We start from the raw sequence: 21,262 nt of genomic DNA on the forward strand, positions 1-21,262 counted from the left end.
TATTGCTATTCTCTAGGGCTAATTTGGGTTCTGTTAAGCTTCTCTTTAAGGCTTTTCAGAAGTTTCTGATGCTTCTGGCTTATCTGCAAACTTGGATAAAAGTGATACCTACTTTGGGGGTATCTTGGATCATGATAGATGTGAGCTTCAGCAGGTTCTGGGAATGGCTAATGGTACTCTCCCTTTTAAGTACTTAGGTGTTCCCCTGTCCTCTAAGAAACTCACTATTTATGAGTGCAGGCCCTTAATTGAAAGGATTGCAGGAAGAGTTGACACTTGGGCTACTAAGCACTTGTCCTATGCTGGCAGGTTACAATTAATTAAAAGTGTTCTTTTTGGTTTTCAAGCTTATTGGGCTCAGATTTTCATTTTACCAAAGAAAATCATTAGAGAAATGGAATCTAGATTCAGGTGTTTCTTATGGACTGGGAAAGGTAACCCTACAAAGAAAGCTCTTGTTGCCTGGAAGTTTATGTGCCTTCCCAAGTCTTGTGGTGGTTGGAATTTGATTTCCTTGGAAGACTGGAACAAAGAAGCTATTACTAAAGTGCTTTGGGACCTTGCTAGCAAATCTGATACCCTTTGGGTTAAATGGGTTCACATTTACTATTTTGCAGGCAAGACTTTTTGTTCTATTCCTAACAAGGCTTCCTGGATTTTGAAAAAGATCCTTGCTTGTAGAGTTTTAAATGACATTGGTGGATGGGGTAATGCTACTGTCAATGGCAAGATGCATATCAAGAAATTGTACAGTATCATTAAGCCTCAGGGCCCTAAAGTTCCTTGAAAGAGAATCACTTGCAACAATCAAGCTTCACCAAAGAGTATTTTTGTCACTTGGCTTTCTATTCTGGGAAGATTGGTCACTAAGGACAGACTGTTAGTCTGGCAGATCCTTTGTGATCCTTTTTGTTTCTTTTGTGCTGGTGCTAATGAAAATGTGAACCATTTGTTCTTTGATTGCAGCTATTCAAATGTGACCTGGTCTTCAATGTTACAAATTCTGGGTTTCACTAGGCCTGTGTTAAGCTTTGCTGATGAACTACACTGGATTGCAAAGTGCTGCAGGAAAACTGATGCTAGGAGCAGACTCATTGTGATGTGCTTTTCTGAAATTGTCTACAATGTGTGGCTTCAAAGAAATGCTTTAATGTTTACAGGAAACTGTAAATCAGCTTCTGAGTTAATTAGGGAGATAATTTTTCTGGTTGCTTGCAGATGTAATAGCATTGATAGATATTTACTGTATTCTGCTTAGGTTTGTTGTTCAGGTCCTGGTTCTTAGTACCCTTCCTAGAAGGTGCCTAAGTTCCTGAGTCCAGTAGTTGGTTTATGTTCTTCCTAGAACCCTTCCTAGAAGATGGCTAGGCTTGGACTGGAATCTGTTTTGGTGTTTGGTTGGCCTGTTTGGTCTTTGGGGTTTGGGGTGTTACGGACTTACAGCTTAGCTTTGCTGTAAGTTGTAACCTTTTTCTTTGGTAATAAAATCTCTATTTACCACAAAAACAAAAAAAAAACAAAAAAAAAACCTCTTAAAACTCAATCATCAATGCTAATCACATTAGGAATCAAAAGAACCTTCTAGAAGATTCTAGAAAACCATAATCAATCCTAATTGCATTAGGAATGATAAATCATAATAGGCCCTCCTCTAGATCATTGGGCCGCATATAAAAATCAAACCGGGCCCATTTTAGTATTTTGGCTATCTTCCTCATTATTCATCAGAATTGGGCTTATAATATATCATTGGAAAGCTCTTTTCGAATCCGATCCAACTACACCATTATTGAACCCTTGCCATGGACCAAACTAAACAAGATTGACTATTTCATAAAATAGGTTTTCGAAAACAGGGAGAAAGAAATGAATTAAAAACTAACCGCAACACTAGACTTTCCACACTTTCACTTATCACCGGGTTTGGTTTTGGGGAGACACAAACGGGTGTCTACAATATGTCCACCCAAAATTGGTACAAAAGAGGCCAATAGTAGCATGACACGTGTAATCCACAGTCAAGAGTAGGAATAGCGGTCTTCAAAGGCCCAATTCCCAAAAAGCCGCCAAAGCGGGGGCAGCCCACCAAATCTAGGTCAAATGACCTACGTAAGGGCACACTTTTCCCAATGACCCTATAAATAGGGAGATTTCTCCCATTTGTGGGACAGATACATTTATTACAATAGTCCTGACATTCTCTTACACTAGAGAAATCTCCTGATCATGGAATCCGAGAAGATCTCACTTTTATCTTTTTCGCACTTTTTACTTTCTCCAGCACGTTCTAACTTGATCGTTGGAGGCGGAGCTCCAACCACACGGAGTTTCCGTTGTTTTGCAGGTACAGGCGCTACCCGATCAGTCTTCGAGTCGTAACTCTACCGAGAGACAAAAAACCCCAAAACAAGTATGAGAGTAACCCATGGTTGACCGAAACTAAGTAACCCTTGACCAACCGAGTAACTAACCTTGACAGACCGAGTAATGGTATTGATTGATATATCACTTTGAAAAAAAAAAAACTAAGGGAGTAATGGTTGGTGTGAAGGGATGAATAACATATCCTTTAACGGTTGAATAAGATATACTATCCCTTTATGTAAGAAGTACTCCATCCAGGCAGTCCATGTTAAATAGAGTTGATTACATTTATTACTCCGTAGAAGCGTTATACAGCGAGTTGCTGTTAATAGAAAGCATAAAGGCCCTTTTTATTTTCTCTCCACTCACTCCTCGAGATCAATACACTACTGCATTCTCCAAGTGCACTGCAAAATAAAACCCAAGCGTAAACACGCAAATTAAATAATCCAAGCAATACTGGTGAAGCGGCAGTGCGATTGATTGTGCTTCTCTTAAGGGGGGCTCCTCCAGCCGTATTCGTGGTTAACTTTCTGCAAAAATTTGTGGCGCATTTAATTTTTTTTTTTTGTTTTTTTTTGTTTTTGTTTTTTTTTTTGTGCTTGAAAAAGCAAGTTAGAATTCTTTAGTCTTCCGTAAACCCCGTTATATTTTTAATTCTTTTTTTGTCAAACCATTGGCCTTTTATTAAAGCTCTTTCGTTTTCTCCACTGCAATTTCAGCTGCTGTAATTATTGTCTATTAATTGTTCATCATCTTCTGTTCTCTTTTCAAATCAGAAGTGGCTTATATAAGGAGTTACAATACAAGATTTGATCTTAATTCTCCTGCATCAAATATTTAGCGTGAGATAGTGACATTTCACAACAAGGTAATGTATAATTCTTATTTCTCTATGTATATATTCTCTCATTTTGTCTTATTTCGTTCATTTAGATCTGTTTGGTTTGATTGATTATAATTCTGATTGTTGTATGATACAGATCTAGCCTAGGCATCAGCCCGTGAAAGACAAGGAAAATAAAAATGTTAACCGAAAAACAGGGTGAGGAATCAATTGTGTCGAACTTTAACGATAATGAGAGTAACATAGACAATAAGGAAGGTGGTGATGGCGGCAAAGAGGATGATCAGTCCATGTTTGGCATTAAGAGTTTCCTCTGGCACGGTGGTTCGGTTTGGGATGCCTGGTTTAGTTGTGCTTCGAATCAAGTAATCCTCCTATGATTTTGTAAATACGAGTACCTTTCAATAATGGATTAGAGTTTGCTTTATTGATTGAACTAACTGTTTATGCAGGTGGCACAAGTGCTACTTACTCTTCCATACTCTTTTTCGCAATTAGGAATGCTTTCGGGAATACTACTTCAGATATTCTACGGCTTTTTGGGCAGCTGGACAGCGTATCTCATCAGTGTTCTATATGTTGAGTACCGGAGTCGGAAGGAGAAGGAAGGTGTCAACTTCAAAAACCATGTCATTCAGGTGTGTATGTCTGCATTTTTGCATCATTATTGCTTCTATGTTATACCCTACCGGCCTGGTCTCTTCAGCTTATTTTCACTTCACTTTGGCTTTGATTAATTCAGTTCAATTTCTAATTTCATTCTCTCATAAAATATTCAGTTTATTTAAGCTCAGGACAATTTCAATCAGTTCAGTTCTATCCGGCTCAATTCAGTAAATTAGAACATGTCCGTACATTTGATCAATTTTTTTCATTTACAAAAATAAAATGTGTTTGTATTTATTTTAACAGTGGTTTGAAGTTCTGGATGGATTATTGGGACCCTATTGGAAAGCTGTGGGTCTAGCCTTCAATGTAATTTTCCTTTGCTTCGGATCTGTTATTCAGCTCATTGCTTGTGCAAGGTTAGATCATATACTCAAACTTATTTTAGTTAAACTTCAATAGTCAATGATTTGAACTTATTTTTTCGGATTTTTTTATTAAATTGGAAAAAAACAATGCCTTAAGTGATCATGATTACAAGGAACAAAATTTTTGGTTGATTCTTGAATTTTGGAAACATTGTAACAGTAACATATACTACATCAATGATCATTTGGACAAACGCACATGGACTTACATATTCGGAGCATGCTGTGCTACAACTGTGTTCATCCCCTCTTTCCATAACTACCGCCTTTGGTCTTTTCTTGGCCTTGGCATGACTACGTACACGGCTTGGTACATGGCCATTGCATCTCTCGTCCATGGACAGGTACAGTTAAATCAAAATTTGAGTATGAAAGACTAAACTAAATCGGTATTGTATTAATTGGTACCGTAAAATTTTCAATTTAATTGAGGTAGACAAATTTCGATTATTTAGTAATTTCAAAATCGATTCTTGTTTTGAAACTATTGACTAAATGATAAGACAAATAACTATTACTACACTTATTTTCAATGCAGTTAGAAATTAGATCTTATTACTTATTAGAATGATATTTTATCAACTAAAAGTAATGAAATTGAGCAATTGTAATTTGTAAAATGAATATAACATTGGAGTATTCTTTTATAGTATAATATCATAGTCAAAATCATAACCTCAATAAGCACGATTATAGGTGAAACAAATTAATTAACACTTATTTTTAGGACAGTAACTACTTTGAAAAGTTGACCAGTACTATAAATAGTATGAACATATAAGTCAAAATAAAATAGGCGAAAAAGATAATGTTAAATGGTGAAAACATTTTTATTTTTTTCAAGCCTAAAAAATATAATAAAGGGGCTTTTACTATAGTTTAAGATTTTAAGTTAATATTAAAATATTTACATGTGTTGCGTTTGTGCATTCGTGCGTGCAGGTTGAAGGGGTAACACATTCCGGGCCATCGAAGCTAGTGCTGTATTTTACGGGCGCCACTAACATATTGTATACGTTTGGTGGACATGCCGTCACTGTGTAAGACTTCTATCTTTTATTGGGCAAATTTTTTTACTCAAACAATTAATTACGGAGTAACAAAGTAAAAAGGTTTTTTTTTTTTTTTTTTAAGCCAGTAACAAAGTAAAAAGTTAACTTAGGCCTTGTTCTATTCACCTTAAAAAAATAATATTAAGTAAAAATAAGTTTATGTCAGTAAAATTAATTTCAGTTCAGTAAAAATAAGTTCAGTTTAGTAAAATTCAGTTTTCTTAAAGAAGAATTATAACAGAAATCAGTAAAAATAATTTCAGTTCAGCAAAAATAATTTCAGTTCAGTAAAATTAATTTAAGTTTAGTAAAAATAATTTAAGTTCAGTCAAAATAATTTCAGTTCAGTTAAAATAATTTCAGTTCAGCAAAATTAAGGTGAAGAGAACAAGGCCTTACTTGTTAGATTTTTTTTTTTTTTTTGTTTTTTTGTTTTTGTAATATAGTTTAATTTGAAACATGTAGGGTGTCTTTTTTACAATATATAAATTGGTGTTTGTTAATTGAATAAATAAAGTTGTTTAGAAGATTATGCACATTAAAAAAATTAAACATTAAAATTTGAATTCTCTTGTCTAATACATAAGATATTACATTGTACTCCCTCCTTTTTAAATATTTGTTCCATTTCTATTTTTTGCACGATTCATTTTTTCTAATTTGACTAATGTTTGTGATTTATACATGAGAAAAAATATAGTCTTATGGGTACTTGTTGAAATCATCTCAATTAATAGATTATTAATTTTCAATTGTTGGATTTTATACTTATTGATATATATAAAAAAATATTAGTGATCAAATATTAGCTTTGGCATACGTATCCAAGAGAAATGGAGCAAGTATTTAAACGGAGGGAGTATAACACAAATAAATATTAAAAATATCAAGGACATTGTCCGATTGAACTCAACTTTTTCTGAAACCATAAATTTTAAAATATTTTCTCTACGGATTTCAAATTATCCCATCTTATTATTTTTATTTAATTAAGGTTTATAATAAGTGATAGATAAATTTGCTTATATTGTGTTGAGAACTAAATGATGTAGAATTGAATTCTGAATAAACTGATACGAGGCAATTTTGTTGGGAAGGTAAATGGGTTGATGAATTAGAAATAGAGTGGGTATATTTTATACAATACGGAGTGGCTTTGCTCGGCAATTTGGTGCCCCGCATCCTTCTCTTCTTTTATGTACGCGCCTTCGCTTTCCAGCTTTTGCCGCTGTTCTCGAATTCGATGGCTCTATTTTATTATTGTCAGTCCCTAGTAAATCCATTTTAGATATCTACCTAAAAATTAGTACCGATTTAGTACAATTTTTGAATGCTCTTAAACAAATTTCTTATTTTTTGTGGGATAGAGGAAATGTAGATCTCAAAAGGATTAGGATTTAGTGCTTTTGTAATATCCACATAATTTTTAAGTTGCAACATTTTGAATAAATTCTTTTTTCTTTAAGGAAAACTGTATTTAAGTTTGTAAAACAAAAAATCTACTCATCCCCTGTTTTAATAGGTGTTACAATTTGATCAAACACGTATATCGAGACACGACTTTGACCATTAATTTATCTAATTATATGGTTAGTAAAATTATATGAAATTTGATAACATAAAAGTATACATATAATGAGTTTAACAATGTATAGTAACATTTGTGTTTTTATAAAATAGTAAATTAATCTAGTCAAAATTATTATGAAGTATATAATAGTGAGAAAAGTTAAAGTGTAATACTCAATTAAAATAAGAAGGGGTTGCTCAAAAAAGTAAAATAAGGAGGGAGTATCAATTTAAGTTGGTAAAACTCAAGTTTTCTCTTTTAAGTAGATATTCTAGCTAAAATTAAAATTTTGCACAATATTTGTATTAGTTTTATATTTTATTGGATTTTTTTTAACCGAAATTATTTTATTTCGGTATGGTTTACTAGTATCACGTTTGACGAGTAAACATAAGAAACCACATTTATACTACAATTGGTTTATGTTAACCCCAAATTAGGTCCACTTCCTATATTTACTCCCTCCGTCCCAAAAAGAACGACCCATTTGGCCAAAACTTTGTCCCAAAAAGAATGACCCATTTGCATTAAAACACCACCAATTTGCAACAATATTTGTGCAAAATTAGCTTCCCCATATAAAAATTTGATTTTCCATATTATTTTATTACTTTCTCTCTTTATTTTTTTACAAACCCCATGTAAATTTATCTTTCCAATATACTTTTACTTCTTTTTACTTAACTTCCTTAATACCCACGTAATCAACCCAAATGGGTCGTTTTTTTTGGGACGGAGGGAGTAGTAAGGTAAATTTGAAATTTTCATATTACTTTTATTGATCCGAGCTAAGTCAAATTGTGTAAGAGAGGACGGCCCATCATATGCATAAATCTTGCTCCAAGAATCCGATGTACCAATGATGATTAATTTGGTCAATTGGCAGATAATAACATTGATTTAATGTGAGAATTATTTTTTTTTCAAAAAAAAAAAAGTGAGAATTATTTAAAAAGCACTTAATTAGATTGATGCGAATTGTATTTATTATGTTAATGATTGAATTAATTAAAATTAAAACAGGGAAATAATGCATGCCATGTGGAAACCTCAAAAGTTCAAGTACATTTATCTGCTGGCCACACTCTATGTATTCACTCTAACACTTCCGTCTGCTGCGGCTGTCTACTGGGCCTTTGGTGATGAACTTCTCAACCATTCAAATGCTTTCTCTCTCTTACCTAAATCGGGTTTCCGTGATGCCGCCGTTATACTCATGCTTATCCATCAGGTTTAAGTTTTTTTAATCTCTTTATTATACATCTTTGTTTTTACGTTCAATATTGCAACAAATGATTTTCGTACACCTATTGTTAAAGCACGTTATGCTTTTTCAAAATATAATGATCTGTCAAAATTAATTTAAGGTATGCCAAAATTAATTTATAGATAATTTGTTTGCGCCACCTTCTGTAATATAAGTTTCACATTAGAGTCGAAAGAAGTTCGTCAAACACAATATCTATTAATTATTAGTAAAACAGAAGTTGATGACATTACTATTGCGCACGTGTCGATTTCTTATTAAACACACATGGGAGGGTGTTTTTTGTTTTTTTTTGGTTGTTGTTGGGAAAGCTATCATGTTAAAAAAATTTAAAAATTTAAATGTTAAAGCTTTTACATCTATTAACTATTATTAAAACGTAAGATGATGACATCATCACTGTCCACGTGTCATTCTTTTAATAAAAAATTTTCCGCCTAAATGCAATGATGATGTCATTTTTTTTTTGTTGGTAGAGTTATCCTATTTAACATTTTTGAAATTTAAATACTAAAAGCTTCTATCTTACAACTAAAACCTATCAATTTGGATCTTTTGCCAAAATAGCTACTTTAGCCAAAATATTTACCAAAATGACTATTTTTAAAATGTAATTCCCAAACTAGCTATAACATTTTTTTTAAGGAAAAATCTAGCTATAACATTGACTAAATAATGCATTACCATTTAATCATTATTTATAAATTTTGGAAATTTGTGTTTTACCAAATAAATATCTTTTTTTGTTTTTAATTTATTTTTAATTAAACCCACTAGCTACATACTCTTGCACGTAAGGGTGTTTGATGAAATACCCAAATGAAGTTCGCTACATTGATAAGCTTCAAAGTCTTATATAATCTTCACCTATACTGGATAATTACAATATGCAATCAAGTGATCTTTTGTACTAAATTAACAGAATAATAATTTTTTTTTAATAAGGTTTAATTATAGCATACTCTTTGAGTTTTTCCAACAAAAAAAAAAAAAAAAAAAAAAAAAAAAAAAAAAAACGTGCTCTTTGAATTTGTTCATCATCTACAGTTACGTAAGCTACAAATACATATGCAAAAAATAGTTTTTTATTCAATCAAATATGCAATTAAAAAATATAAACAAGACAGTATGCATAATTATAAATTACAGGATGATGAGAAGTATCTAGCTTTAATCAAGATTAAAAAGTGGGTATTGGATCAGTTGAAAACTTGTGGCAAAGTGGGAAGGTTAAACCTAATTCCAAATAAAATTGATCGATTATATTCAATAGTGTTTTTTTGTTTTTGTTTTTTTAAAAAATCAAATAAATTTTCCTGCAAAACCAGTTCGAATGAAATGAGGAAAAAGAATAATGTTCCATATCTTTTGCATTTTTTAATCAATATTATAGCTAGTTTGGGAATTAATATTTTGGTTAAAGTAGCTATTTTGGTAAAAGATCCTATCAATTTATTGAAGGAAATTGAAACAATTTTTAATAACACACTAATAAACGATCTCCTTTATTGAACTATGACTTAGACGACGTCGAACAAATACTATCTATATCATAGTTTTGATGAAAATAAAATATTTTAAATTGCAAAATGTACGTAATTCTTATTTATATTCATGTATAATAGCGATTTATTATTAAAATGTACAAATTAAAAATAGGTTTTATATAAACCATGCATCGCACGGGTTCTAACCAAGTTACAACTAAAATCTATCAATTTATCGTATGAAATTGGAACAATTTTAAATAACACACTAATAAATGATCTCCGTACTATGAATAAGACAATGTTAAACAGATACTATATCATAATTTTGATTAAAATAAAAAAATTTAAAATTTTAAAATTACAAAATATATATAATTCTTATTTATTCATGTATAATAGCAATTTATTTTTAAAATGTACAAATTAAAAATAGGCTTTATATAAATCGTGCATCGCACGGGTTCTAACCTAGTAATATGTTATAAAAAGAACGTTCTTTCGTCCTCGAAAGAACGTTCTTTTGAGTTAATTTCGCGGGAATTAAGAAAATTAAATAAAAAGAAGTGAAAGTGTGTTGGAAAGATAATTTTACATGGAGTTTGTAAAAAAGTAGAGAGAGCAAAGATAATACATGAAAAAATAAAATTTTATATGGAAAAACTAATTTTAAACAAATATTATTGTAAATTGGTGAGTATTTTAATGCAAATAGTCCAATCGTTTTGAGATTAAAAATTAGGTCAAAAGGGTCAAAATGAGACGATGAGAGTAGTAATTATTTAAGAAAGTTCAAGTCATATCATTAGGACAACTAAAGTTAAGTAATTAAAAAAAGTTGTATATTATGGGTGAAGAGAATAATAATTGTTTAATATTGTGAACTCATTTGTTCCCCAATTTCTGTTCTTTGTCTGATTATAAAAAAATATCATTTTTTTTTTATAATAAATGTTGCATGTCATTTCGAAATAGCTAATCAATTATCAATTAAAAATAGCAAAGCAACTATTACTTTTTGTTACAATATAATGATGAGCAACTATTGATTAAGAATGGGGACAAATGAAAGTAGTTAATTTGAAGATAAACTATAATATGATTAATATCGATAATAAAGTTTATCTAAGTTTGGAGAATGATTCACGTAGTACCATACAAACTATTATAATTCAAAAAAAAAAAAATTAAAATTAAAAATTAAAAAAAAAAAAAAAAGAAGATGTAATTAAATAGTTAAATTAAACTGTAATTACAAATACACACTTAAAAAGTATGAATGGGCTAATTAAAATCATTTAAGATTAGATTTGAATCAATTTGCTACCTACAAGTGATTAGTGAAAAACTTAAATGTAATTAAATACATTTAGTTTAATAATTAAATTAACTTATTTGAAGAAAATAATTTAGAATTAGTTCAAGCTATAGTTTAATCATGCCTAATTAATTAATATTTCATTTGTTATTGCTCCATTACAATATATACCTCTGATTTTTTTTAAAATTTTTTTTTGATTTTCATATCATGATAAATTGCAACATTATACGGAAAAATTATCAGAAACTACCCGCCTAATAGGTCATTTTGTCAACAACTACTCTGTTAAAAATTTTATCAAAAAAACTAAAATTCGGCCACACTTGCCAGATTTTGTTGCCAGAAAACCAAAATGGGTAGTGCTACTCAAACTTTTTAAATTGAGTGTGTAGTTTTTTTATAAAAATTTTGAGCGGGTAGTTCATGACAAAATGACCTATTATGTGGGTAGTTCTTGACAATTTTTCCGCATTATAATTTGGTTATTCACTGGTCGAATGCTAACTAATGGATTGAGTGGTCCATGCATCTCTACCATTTTCCTAAATTTTCATTAATTTGTGTGATTACCAACACATATGTTCTAAATGAAGCAACAAATAGTATAAAAGTAATTGATAAAAAATTTTCCCTAGTTAAAACAATATTTTGTACTCCCCTTTATTTATTTATTTATTTTTTTTTTTGCCGTTCTTGTTTTGACTTTCCATTGTCAGACTTTAAATTTTTTAACTAAAAATTCTCATTAATACATGTAAATTTAGATTTGTCAACATTTGTTTTTTTTCTTTTATAATTGTAGTTAATAATACTTCATTAAAAACATTATTGTAATAGTCAAATGTAAGCCTTAAACACTGTACAAAGTCAAAACAAACACAACAAAAAGAAACAAGTTTACATTTGAAATACATCTTGTTTTAATTTTCGATCTTTTTTATCTTCAATTTATTTTATTAAACATTGAGCTATGTTTTCTATCAATTAATGACAAATTAGGGAGAAATATAGAATAGAATGGCTTGATTATTATTCATCAATAGGTAGAGTATTTATACAAAACCTACGAACATAAGATAGGAAACAATATTCCTAAAAGATATACCATATAACCTAATGATATATTCTCTAAATAATATCTTAACATAAGATAATACTAAATATATTATTCTCTGAATGATATCTACGGAAAATATATCATACATATATTTTCCGATATTATCTCTAACACCCTCCCGCAATCGTAACGGCAGTAACACGAACGTTGCGATTGGAAATTCTTCAAATTGTTGAAGCCGAGATGCACACTCTTGTGATGTCGCCTTCAATTTTTCTTTTTTTTCAATGATGAGAACGTTCATCTTTTCGAACTCATCTGTCATCAATCAAACAGGAACGTCATTCTTTTCGAACCTGCAAATATAACAAATTTTGGTTTTTCCAGAGCAAAACCGAGCTCCAATCAAATATTGGTTTGTCAGAGTAAACCACACTTAAATTTCTTATTGGTCTTTCAGAGTAAACCACACTCAAATTTCTTATTGGTCTTTTAGAGTAAAACACACTCAAATTGGTCTTTTAGAGTAAACTACACTAAAATTTCTTATTTGGTCTTTCAGAGTAAACCACACTCAAATCCAAAAGAGCACAATTATGCTCGAATCAACTCACAAACCTTGTCTCACGGCACAAGGAGAACCAATTTCTTGTCTCACGACACAAGAGAGCCGAATTTTTATTTTTTTTCATCTTTAGAGAGTCAAAGACACACCAACAACTTTATTTTGATCTCAATGCTTAGAAAAGCCACGCATGATGTAATGTATACATCAAATCATCAACTCAAACTCTGCACCAACACTAACTTGCACAGCGGAATAAACTAAAAAAAAATTGGTAATTTTTGCTAAAGGATCATCCCACCGGTGGGTTTAATTTCTAACCCACCGGTAGGGGGGGAATTTTTTATGAACGGTCCAAAGATTTAACCTGCTCTTGATTTGATACCATGACAAATTATTTATTCATCAATTAACCTAATCTAAATTATCAAATTGTGCACACTTTTGCAGTTCATTACATTTGGGTTTGCATGTACACCATTATACTTCATATGGGAGAAAGTGATTGGAATGCATGACACAAAGAGTTTATGTTTGAGAGCTCTAGTAAGGCTTCCAGTGGTGATACCAATTTGGTTTTTAGCAATTATATTCCCTTTCTTTGGGCCCATTAATTCTGCTGTGGGTGCCCTCTTGGTTAGTTTCACTGTCTATATCATCCCAGCTCTTGCCCATATGCTCACTTATAAAGACGCCTCCGCAAGAAAGGTATTATCTCATTCTCTTTTCAAAGTATAGTTATGAATATCCTTCACTTTAATGCAACTAATTATTTCAACCAACAAGAGAATATGCGTATAGCCTTATAATAAAAGTAATCTTATGTTTTATTAAATATTTGAAGTTGGTGCATCATAATAATTATACTTTTAATTACTGATATCTATTTGAAGTAAATAATAGTTTACTAGAATGCACCCGTGTAACCGTGTTAATCTAAGTAATGTATCATAATGCTTTATAAAAGTAATGTACCCGTGGTATAACATTATTGCTTATACAAGACATTTTTTTTAAAAAAACTTCCCCTTAGTTTTCTAAAATAATTAATCTATTTATTGACTGATGATAAAATATACTTGCTCTTTCCTAATTTAGTGTGTCCCTTTATCTTTTTTGTATTTGTCTTAATTTAATAGCTCCTTTTGGCAAGAGATTATTAATGTTTAAATATAAAAAATTATCTACTATTTTATAAGTATTTGAATTTCATAGAGAATAACAATGGTAACAACATCAAAATTTTATAATGGCAAAAGAAAGGGACACACTTTAATCAGTTAGAACAAAGAGGATTAGAATACACCCGAGTGTACCATATACCCGGGGTAATTTGCTCATGTAATCAACAAATAAGCATATAATATTCTTACTCATTTGTTAATTAAATGAGCAAATAACCCGGATGTATGGTACACCCGGGTGGTGTAAATAACAACCGATCAAATTGTTTTTGGTGAAAGGGATATGTGCAATCTACAAGTAAGCAATTGATAAAATCATTCAAGAATGAGAAGTGGAATGAGCTGGTAAGCGACCCGCTTTAGTTGGGGATTCTTATTCTAATGTTCCCTAACCTCAACAGTAGTTTGATTGGGCATTTAATGACTGTGAAATTTATACAATTACAAAGTGATAGGAAAACATGTGAAAGTCAAAACTCAAAAAAGATATATGGAGTAGATCCAAGGAAAGAAAGGGCTGTCATCTTCATTTAGTAATTATTACTCCATTATCTGATATGGTATCTACATGATCAGATAATCAGATTGGTCTCATATCTTCTGTGAGCTGGCATTTTTCGACTTTTTCCTATTTACTAAGTACATATACTTTTTTATTTTATTTTATTTGTTTTTTTTTTTTTTTTAATTTTTAAATTTTTTTATAGTTGCCCATAAATCTCAATCGATTTATTACATGTCACCTCATAAATACCATATATCAATAAGATTTTGGCTCTTAATGAAAGAACTAAATCTTACTGCGTATCTTTAGAGATTTTGGAGTAATTACTAATTTTTTATTTTTTTTTTATTTTTTTTTTATTTTTTTTTATTTTTTTGTAAAATACTTTTAGAAAATATTACAAGTTGATCATTTAAATTAATTTTAAGTCTTTATATTTCTATTTTTAGCTTCATAAAGCATGAAATTAGTTAATTTACAGTCATCTTTTACATGTATAGTAATATTTTTTTATCACAAAATAATTTAATATTTGTATTTTTTTTTTTGAAAACAATTTAATATTTGTATAAATCTAATATTTATAAATTAAAATTAATAATTAATTAACCTTATAGGTGAAACTGTGAAAGGGGAGTGTTACTTTCATTTGGAATTTGTTTTGCACCATTTTAAATAATGTAAGCACCAAAAATCAGCTTTTTGGGTCAAAAGTTTAACCAAGTCAGCCAGTTTTAGTTATCCTTGTCTCCTTCTCCATTTGTTCTTATTTTGTTTCTTAACAAACTAGCAAGATACTTGCATAAAGAGCAAGAAAATAATTTTATAATTCTTTTTGTTGTTGCAGAATGCTGCAGAGAAACCTCCATCCTTCTTTCCAAGTTGGGCTGGAATGTACGCAGTGAATATGTTTATAGTTGTTTGGGTATTGATAGTAGGATTTGGTTTCGGAGGATGGGCTAGCATGACCAACTTTGTAAGGCAGATTGACACATTTGGACTCTTTGCTAAGTGTTACCAATGTAATCCTCCACCAACACATCCTTCCAGTGCTTCTCCGCCACCTCTTCCTCCACGGCACTGATCGATTCTCCTTCCTCAAATGCACGCATCGAGCGAGCACTCCCGTGGTAGACAACTACAAGGCAAAAAAATTAGGTGTTAAAAGACCAACTCAACCAAAAGCTTAAGTTGATAGTAAGACCCTGAAATATATTTTATACTTTATTATTGGGTTAAATCATTCCGCATTTTGTAACATACTGGGAAAAATGAAACTGTAGCTATATTTTGTCTATTATCATAGTAAACAATGCTTTGGTTTATACTTTTTTACTTGAATTTTTTTTTTTAAGGATTTCTTATTTAATTTACAGGATTAGAGATCAATTATGGAGTGTGTTGAAGAATATTTAGTTTGATAATTTATTCAAAGAAATAGAATTAGTGGTAAATGAAGTTTGAAGTGTAAACTATAACTTTTAATATTAGCAAGTGATGTTCGTGGTTTATTTTTCGTTGTATTTGATCAAATGTTATAAACTCTTAAAATTTTCATAATTACCAACCATGTTAGTAACGGATCTTCCATTATTAAATATCTTCCATGTCCTCATTATTATTTAATTTTCCTAAGTTTGTAAAATGTCTACTGAAAAAAAAAAAGAGAGTCTGTAAGAGTAACATGGTTTGATCTTAGAGTGAGGGGATGAACATGGAGTCTCTTAATGACCTTATTTGCCCTTTGATATTTAATTTTTTTTTTCAAAAACATAATATGGGCGAAGTGTCGAAGTGAAGTGCGGCGGGACCCTTGTTAGTCCATATCACATGGGTTGCACGTTGGCCATCCACTCTTCCTATAATCAATTGATCACATGCAATTCATAACTCCATGTTGTATATATGCTTAAGATTTAGGGAAGAAGATTTACGATTTTATCTTCTAATTATGTGGCTTATGGAAACTAGTGCATTAACTTCATTTTATTACAACGTTCAAGTTTTATGTTGTCAATAAAAGTATAAAAATTAACGAAGTAATTTTTTACATTACGTTGAACATAAAATTACATATTGTGTACTCCCTCCGTCCCTAAATTACATTCCTGTTTTTCTCTATTATATGAGGAATAAATGCTAGAAACAAGAATGTAATTTAGGGACGGAGAGAGTAATATTTATCGCGCTTATAAATATTTTTAGCAAGTTATATATGCACCATGCGATTGATTGTATCTAACAACATACGAGTAATAAAAGTTTTATAATAATGCAAAATTGATATTCTACATGTTTTCTCTTTCCTTCATTTTCTTTGTAAAAACGAACGAAGACATGAATCTAGTCTATCTAATCATTTGATTGAACAATTAAAACCACATTATATACCATTCAACACCGTTGTGTAGTAGTTTATAAGTACTAAATGCGTAAACACATGAATCATATTCATAAAACACCTATCCCAAAATCGCATGCATAACGCGCAAGACATATAATCATAACTTTGAAGTGTGATCTCCACGAAATTATTCAAGTGACAAATCAGGGAGAGAATAGAGCCCCAAGTGTTGCCCCTCTACTTAGTCTACGGGATTCGAACGAGCCATCCACAGGGGCGAAGCCAGGTTTTTAAACTTAAGGGGGCCGAAATTTATACTTTGTATTATTTAATAGTATAGTATTATTAATTATTATTTCATTGCATTAGTTATGGTTGTGCACTATTATAACTTTATAAGTTACTTTTGATCGTATTTTAACTAATCCCTTTATATATTTTTAAGTTGGAAAAACTAATTATATGAAAGACGTTAGGATAAAAAGAAATATAGGGAATACTAATGAATCAAAGAAATGTACGTATAAAAAAATGGTGCAAAAAGAAATAAGTAGGATCAAAAGAAATATAGGGGATGTTTAAAAAAAAAAAAAAAAAAAAAAAGAAAGAAAGAAATATAGGGGAGACTAATGAATCAAAGAAAGGTATAAAAAAAATGTGCAAAAAGAAGTAAGTAGGAGGAATCGAACTTAGGGCCACTGCAATAAAATGAAAAATCTCACAAAGGCCACAACCACTGAACTAGGACTAACAACAACAATACTTTGTTCACATTTAATTTGAATACTAATATTGTAAGGGGGGCCAGCTCTAACAATTATGGAAATTGGCGTTTGGGCCACGGGGGCCGGGCCTCCACCAGCCCCCCCGTGGCTTCGCCCCTGGCCATCCACCAATACTACATTGGTCGAGTGAAGGAGGAAAACCACGATTACCACCTTTAATGGACAAAGCCGACCACCACGAACCACCACCATCACGAACCACCACAACCGGCGCCGAGGAGGAGAGAGAGAGAGGAGTTTGAGAGAAGCTAGTTTCGTGTTTGCTAATTGAGAGAGAGGGTTTCAACTTAACACTCAAATTGTTCTGTAGAATTACCTAGGCACCTAGTCTACTTATAATCATATTATAATTATACTAGGTTAGGAAGCCCGAAACCTCTCTAAAACCTCTGCATGGTCGGCCATCATAGGGGATGAGGCCCATCATGGGCTTCGTCCTCTCGTGCTCGATCTAAGCCTTTTGTGTGACCTTATAGGATCCGTCCAATTGGGCTTTGGTCTATTTTACAAGCCCAAAGATCGTTAGTACCTCTAGCTATGATATAAAGACGACCCAAATGAAAGAACTTAATTATCTCCATAAATTTGATCCAATTATATATCTAGTAATTGCACATGACAAAGACATAAATCCTTCAATCTCACACTTATCTGAGACAAATGTGCGATATTCAAATTTCTTAAGTCAATGTGTGTCGATTTGATAATATGATTGCATCCCATGTCGAGATCATATTAATCTACAAATCATTTCTTGAAATCCGAGTTTGAATTACAAACAAAATGATTACTAAGTAATACATTTGAACGTGGCCATGTAATTTCCGAATTCTCTCTCTTCAAGCGGCCATGACACATTCCCTATTTAATAGGTAGACTCAATCCAATCTTGTAACAACGATAACAATGATTGAACGAAGGCCATTTAGTGGTGCCAAGCATGAAATGAAGGAGTTATGTCTTCGATAAGTGCAATTACTAGATATATCAAGGATCACTATTATGGAGATAATAAGTTCGTTTTATAGGGTCGTCAATGTTTGGTGCTAGATATGACAATTGATCTTTGGGCTAGCTTAATGGCCCAAAGCCTTATAGAATGGATCCTACAAGGTCACACATAAGAGTATTTGGTTAAACAAGTTAGAGGCCCATTATTGGGCCTCATGAGTTCATGACATACCATATTGATAATTGGGCTTAGATAGTTAGAAGAGTCTAATGGGTTTTGGACCTGACATGGTTTTATTTCTAGATATGATCTATAAATATAAACCATGCCTAGGGTTGCATGACAGAACAATTGACATACAGTGAATTGTCACACAAGCAACCAGTTTTCCTAAAATCCCTAACTCTCTCTCTCTCTCTACTCGGCCCTCTCTCTCTCCTCCATGTCCGTAAGGCCCTCCTCCCCGGGTGGCGCGTGTGGTGGTACGTGGGTGGTGTTGTGGTGTGTTCGTGGCTCAAATCTCCGTTGAAGGTTGATTGAAGTGTTCAGTCACAACTAACTAGCATTAGTGGAGGTTTAATCCATGCTCGTGGACTAAGTAGAGGAATCACGCTTGGGGTTCTTTATCTCCCTTTGTTCTTGCTCTGATACCACTGTAGGGAATTATAGGTACTACGCAGCGAAAATAAACATGAATCATATTCATACAGTACCTAACCCAATGCCACCTCGACAGATAGCACGAAGACATTGATACAAGTTGGTTACCTCATAGTGCCTGAATCTTCTTCTCCAACAACTTGGAATAGATTCTAAAATGAGTTGTCTGATTTTCTCTGCATCTGAAACAATTTCAGCATGCCTTTCAGCTGTATAACCCTTAGTACCTAATCATATTTATGCATTAGTAGATTATGCATGTTAGATTTTATTTATGTTGTTTGATGATGCGCTAGAGTTCACTAAATAATCACAACATAATGAATCTAGGTCCCAGTAATATTGAGGTAGCTTTTCCAATCAAAAACCCGATGAAACCTTTGATATATATGATGGGTCATGCCAAAGCAGAGTGTCATATTATATCTTAGGGGAGTGGGGGTAAAACAAATTTTACACTTTTGATTGGTTATACTCAACAAGGTTACCTAAAGAGTTTAGAACCTTGAAGCTAAGGGTAATAATTAAACATGTGATGGTTAATTATTCAACCAAGAATTACAAAGAGTTGTAATCAGTAAAGACTTTACTCACCTTGAAAATGTAATGGTTGATGGTAGGGCCAAAGTCCGGTCAATCATTGCACAAATAAAGTATCTTGGAATCATTCTATTCAATAGGGATCAATTAAAATTGAATGAATGTTTTAAAGTTACCAGTTTTATAATCGCTTATGGTACTTCAAATATTTATTAAACATAATTGAATTTTGCGTTTACTTACAAGTAACATGTCGTTCTAATTTTATTATTATATATAGTCTCCTCGATTGAAAATAAAGTTGAGAAACGTTCTCAAAAGGTTAAAAGAAAATCCATAAACCTATATTCCAACTTTGCTAAGATGGTTCTAAAAGGCAAGTTTTAGAAATCCATGTCACATGTCTAAGGTTGGTTTTATTCAAAATGTTTGAGTAAAATACCAACACATCTTCATTTTGAAAAGTGTTTCAAGGGATATGATGAGATGGGAGGTACAAACCCTCTAAAAGACAAGCATAGAAGTCCAATAAAATCTCTTATTTTCAATATGATTGGATATAAGAAAGTGATTGGAAATTTCTATGATCAAAAGTTGATCAAATGACGCTATTCTTCATGCATTTTATATAAGAGTTAAATAGTTGATTAAACTCTATTATAAATAATGATTGAATAGACTTAGCAAAATCATGAAAAGTGCTTAAAGTAGTTAAGCAAAGCATCATTTTGAACCTAAGAGAAGTGTTCTAAGTGGCTCAAATGGGAAAGGTTTAGGAATATATGAGGATTGCATTAAGAAGTTATAGGCCAAGAAATGCAAACAAGTTGCTACTTCTCAAACCTAGAACTACTTACATGCTAAAAGTTGTTATGAATAACAAATGTTTCAAATTAAATGGACCAATTCCAATTTATTAGAAACTACCTCATATAGTTGGAAGGTAAAAGAATGGAAATGTTCCAATTTAAGAAGTATATTATAGAAATTGATTTAGCACATTGCTACTACTTCTTGGACATATGATGTCTTGTTTAGTTCTCTCTCATTGAGAATGAGGTTGAACTAAATGAAGAAGTATGGCTAAAGGAGAAATACATCTACAAGTTTAGAAGCAAATGTTGCTACTTCACAAGTAGAATCTACAAGTTTGGAAGCAAAAGTTGCAACTTTACAAGCAGAACATATATTTCACCTTACCTTGTTATTGGCTAGAATTAAATAAATGTTATTCAATTTTGCCATTATCAAAACACCATTCAATGTTAGTAAAGACTAAACATCGAAGATTCAAAAAACGTGGAATAAATGTTATTCTATGCTTCATTGAGCCCTTATGTGTTTTGAGATTGCTAAATAGGTTCAAAGTTCTATATGATAGAAATAATTGAACCATTTCTATAAATGAATTGTCTCTAAATATTCAAATAATTCGAACAAAAATGAACATTGCATGCGAAAGATCCAAAGGGATGAACTTTCAATATCATTAGATTATGAATCCATTGATATATGTAATTATCATTCTAATTTGAAATTTTGACAAAATCACCATTTAGAGAAATGATGATGTGAAATCAAGGTCGAATACATATTGATGTAAGAAAACCAAAGGTTCAAAGACTAGAGACGCACAATAAAACTTCATTTGTGATATGATCCCATGTGCTTAGTTGAAGCATAAGAGTGAAAATTTTGAAAAGTTCAAAATGTTCAGTATGAAGTTCA

The 21,262-nt window shown here is 31.5% G+C and overlaps 1 protein-coding gene across 2 annotated transcripts; it reads left to right on the top strand.

The window, feature by feature from the left end:
- The first annotated feature begins 2,659 nt into the window (after window positions 1-2,659).
- On the top strand, window positions 2,660-15,764 carry LOC145585565 (auxin transporter-like protein 4). Of its 2 annotated transcripts, none has more exons than XM_081642271.1 (10): window positions 2,660-2,888; window positions 3,144-3,235; window positions 3,348-3,576; window positions 3,664-3,849; window positions 4,124-4,236; window positions 4,406-4,589; window positions 5,188-5,285; window positions 7,891-8,098; window positions 13,015-13,272; window positions 15,101-15,764. In XM_081642271.1, the coding sequence occupies exons 3-10, from the start codon at window positions 3,391-3,393 to the stop codon at window positions 15,335-15,337; spliced, it is 1,470 nt and encodes a 489-aa protein (XP_081498397.1). In that variant the 5' UTR covers window positions 2,660-2,888; window positions 3,144-3,235; window positions 3,348-3,390; the 3' UTR covers window positions 15,338-15,764. The 2 variants fall into 2 exon arrangements, with proteins under 2 accessions (XP_081498397.1, XP_081498403.1); XM_081642277.1 differs by having other exon boundaries at window positions 3,147-3,235.
- The last annotated feature ends 5,498 nt before the right edge of the window (window positions 15,765-21,262 follow it).

The sequence above is a fragment of the Chenopodium album genome, chromosome 2, assembly GCF_948465745.1.
Source record: "Chenopodium album chromosome 2, dcCheAlbu1.1, whole genome shotgun sequence".
NCBI lineage: Eukaryota > Viridiplantae > Streptophyta > Magnoliopsida > Caryophyllales > Amaranthaceae > Chenopodium > Chenopodium album.

What these genes read in the sequence shown, in the direction of transcription:
- LOC145585565 (XM_081642271.1), top strand. Translation starts at nt 3,391, where the DNA reads ATGTTAACCGAAAAACAGGGTGAGGAATCAATTGTGTCGAACTTTAAC. An exon ending in TTAGTTGTGCTTCGAATCAA is followed by an intron (nt 3,577 to 3,663) that starts GTAATCCTCCTA and finishes CTGTTTATGCAG; the next exon opens with GTGGCACAAGTGCTACTTAC. An exon ending in CATCTCTCGTCCATGGACAG is followed by an intron (nt 4,590 to 5,187) that starts GTACAGTTAAAT and finishes TCGTGCGTGCAG; the next exon opens with GTTGAAGGGGTAACACATTC.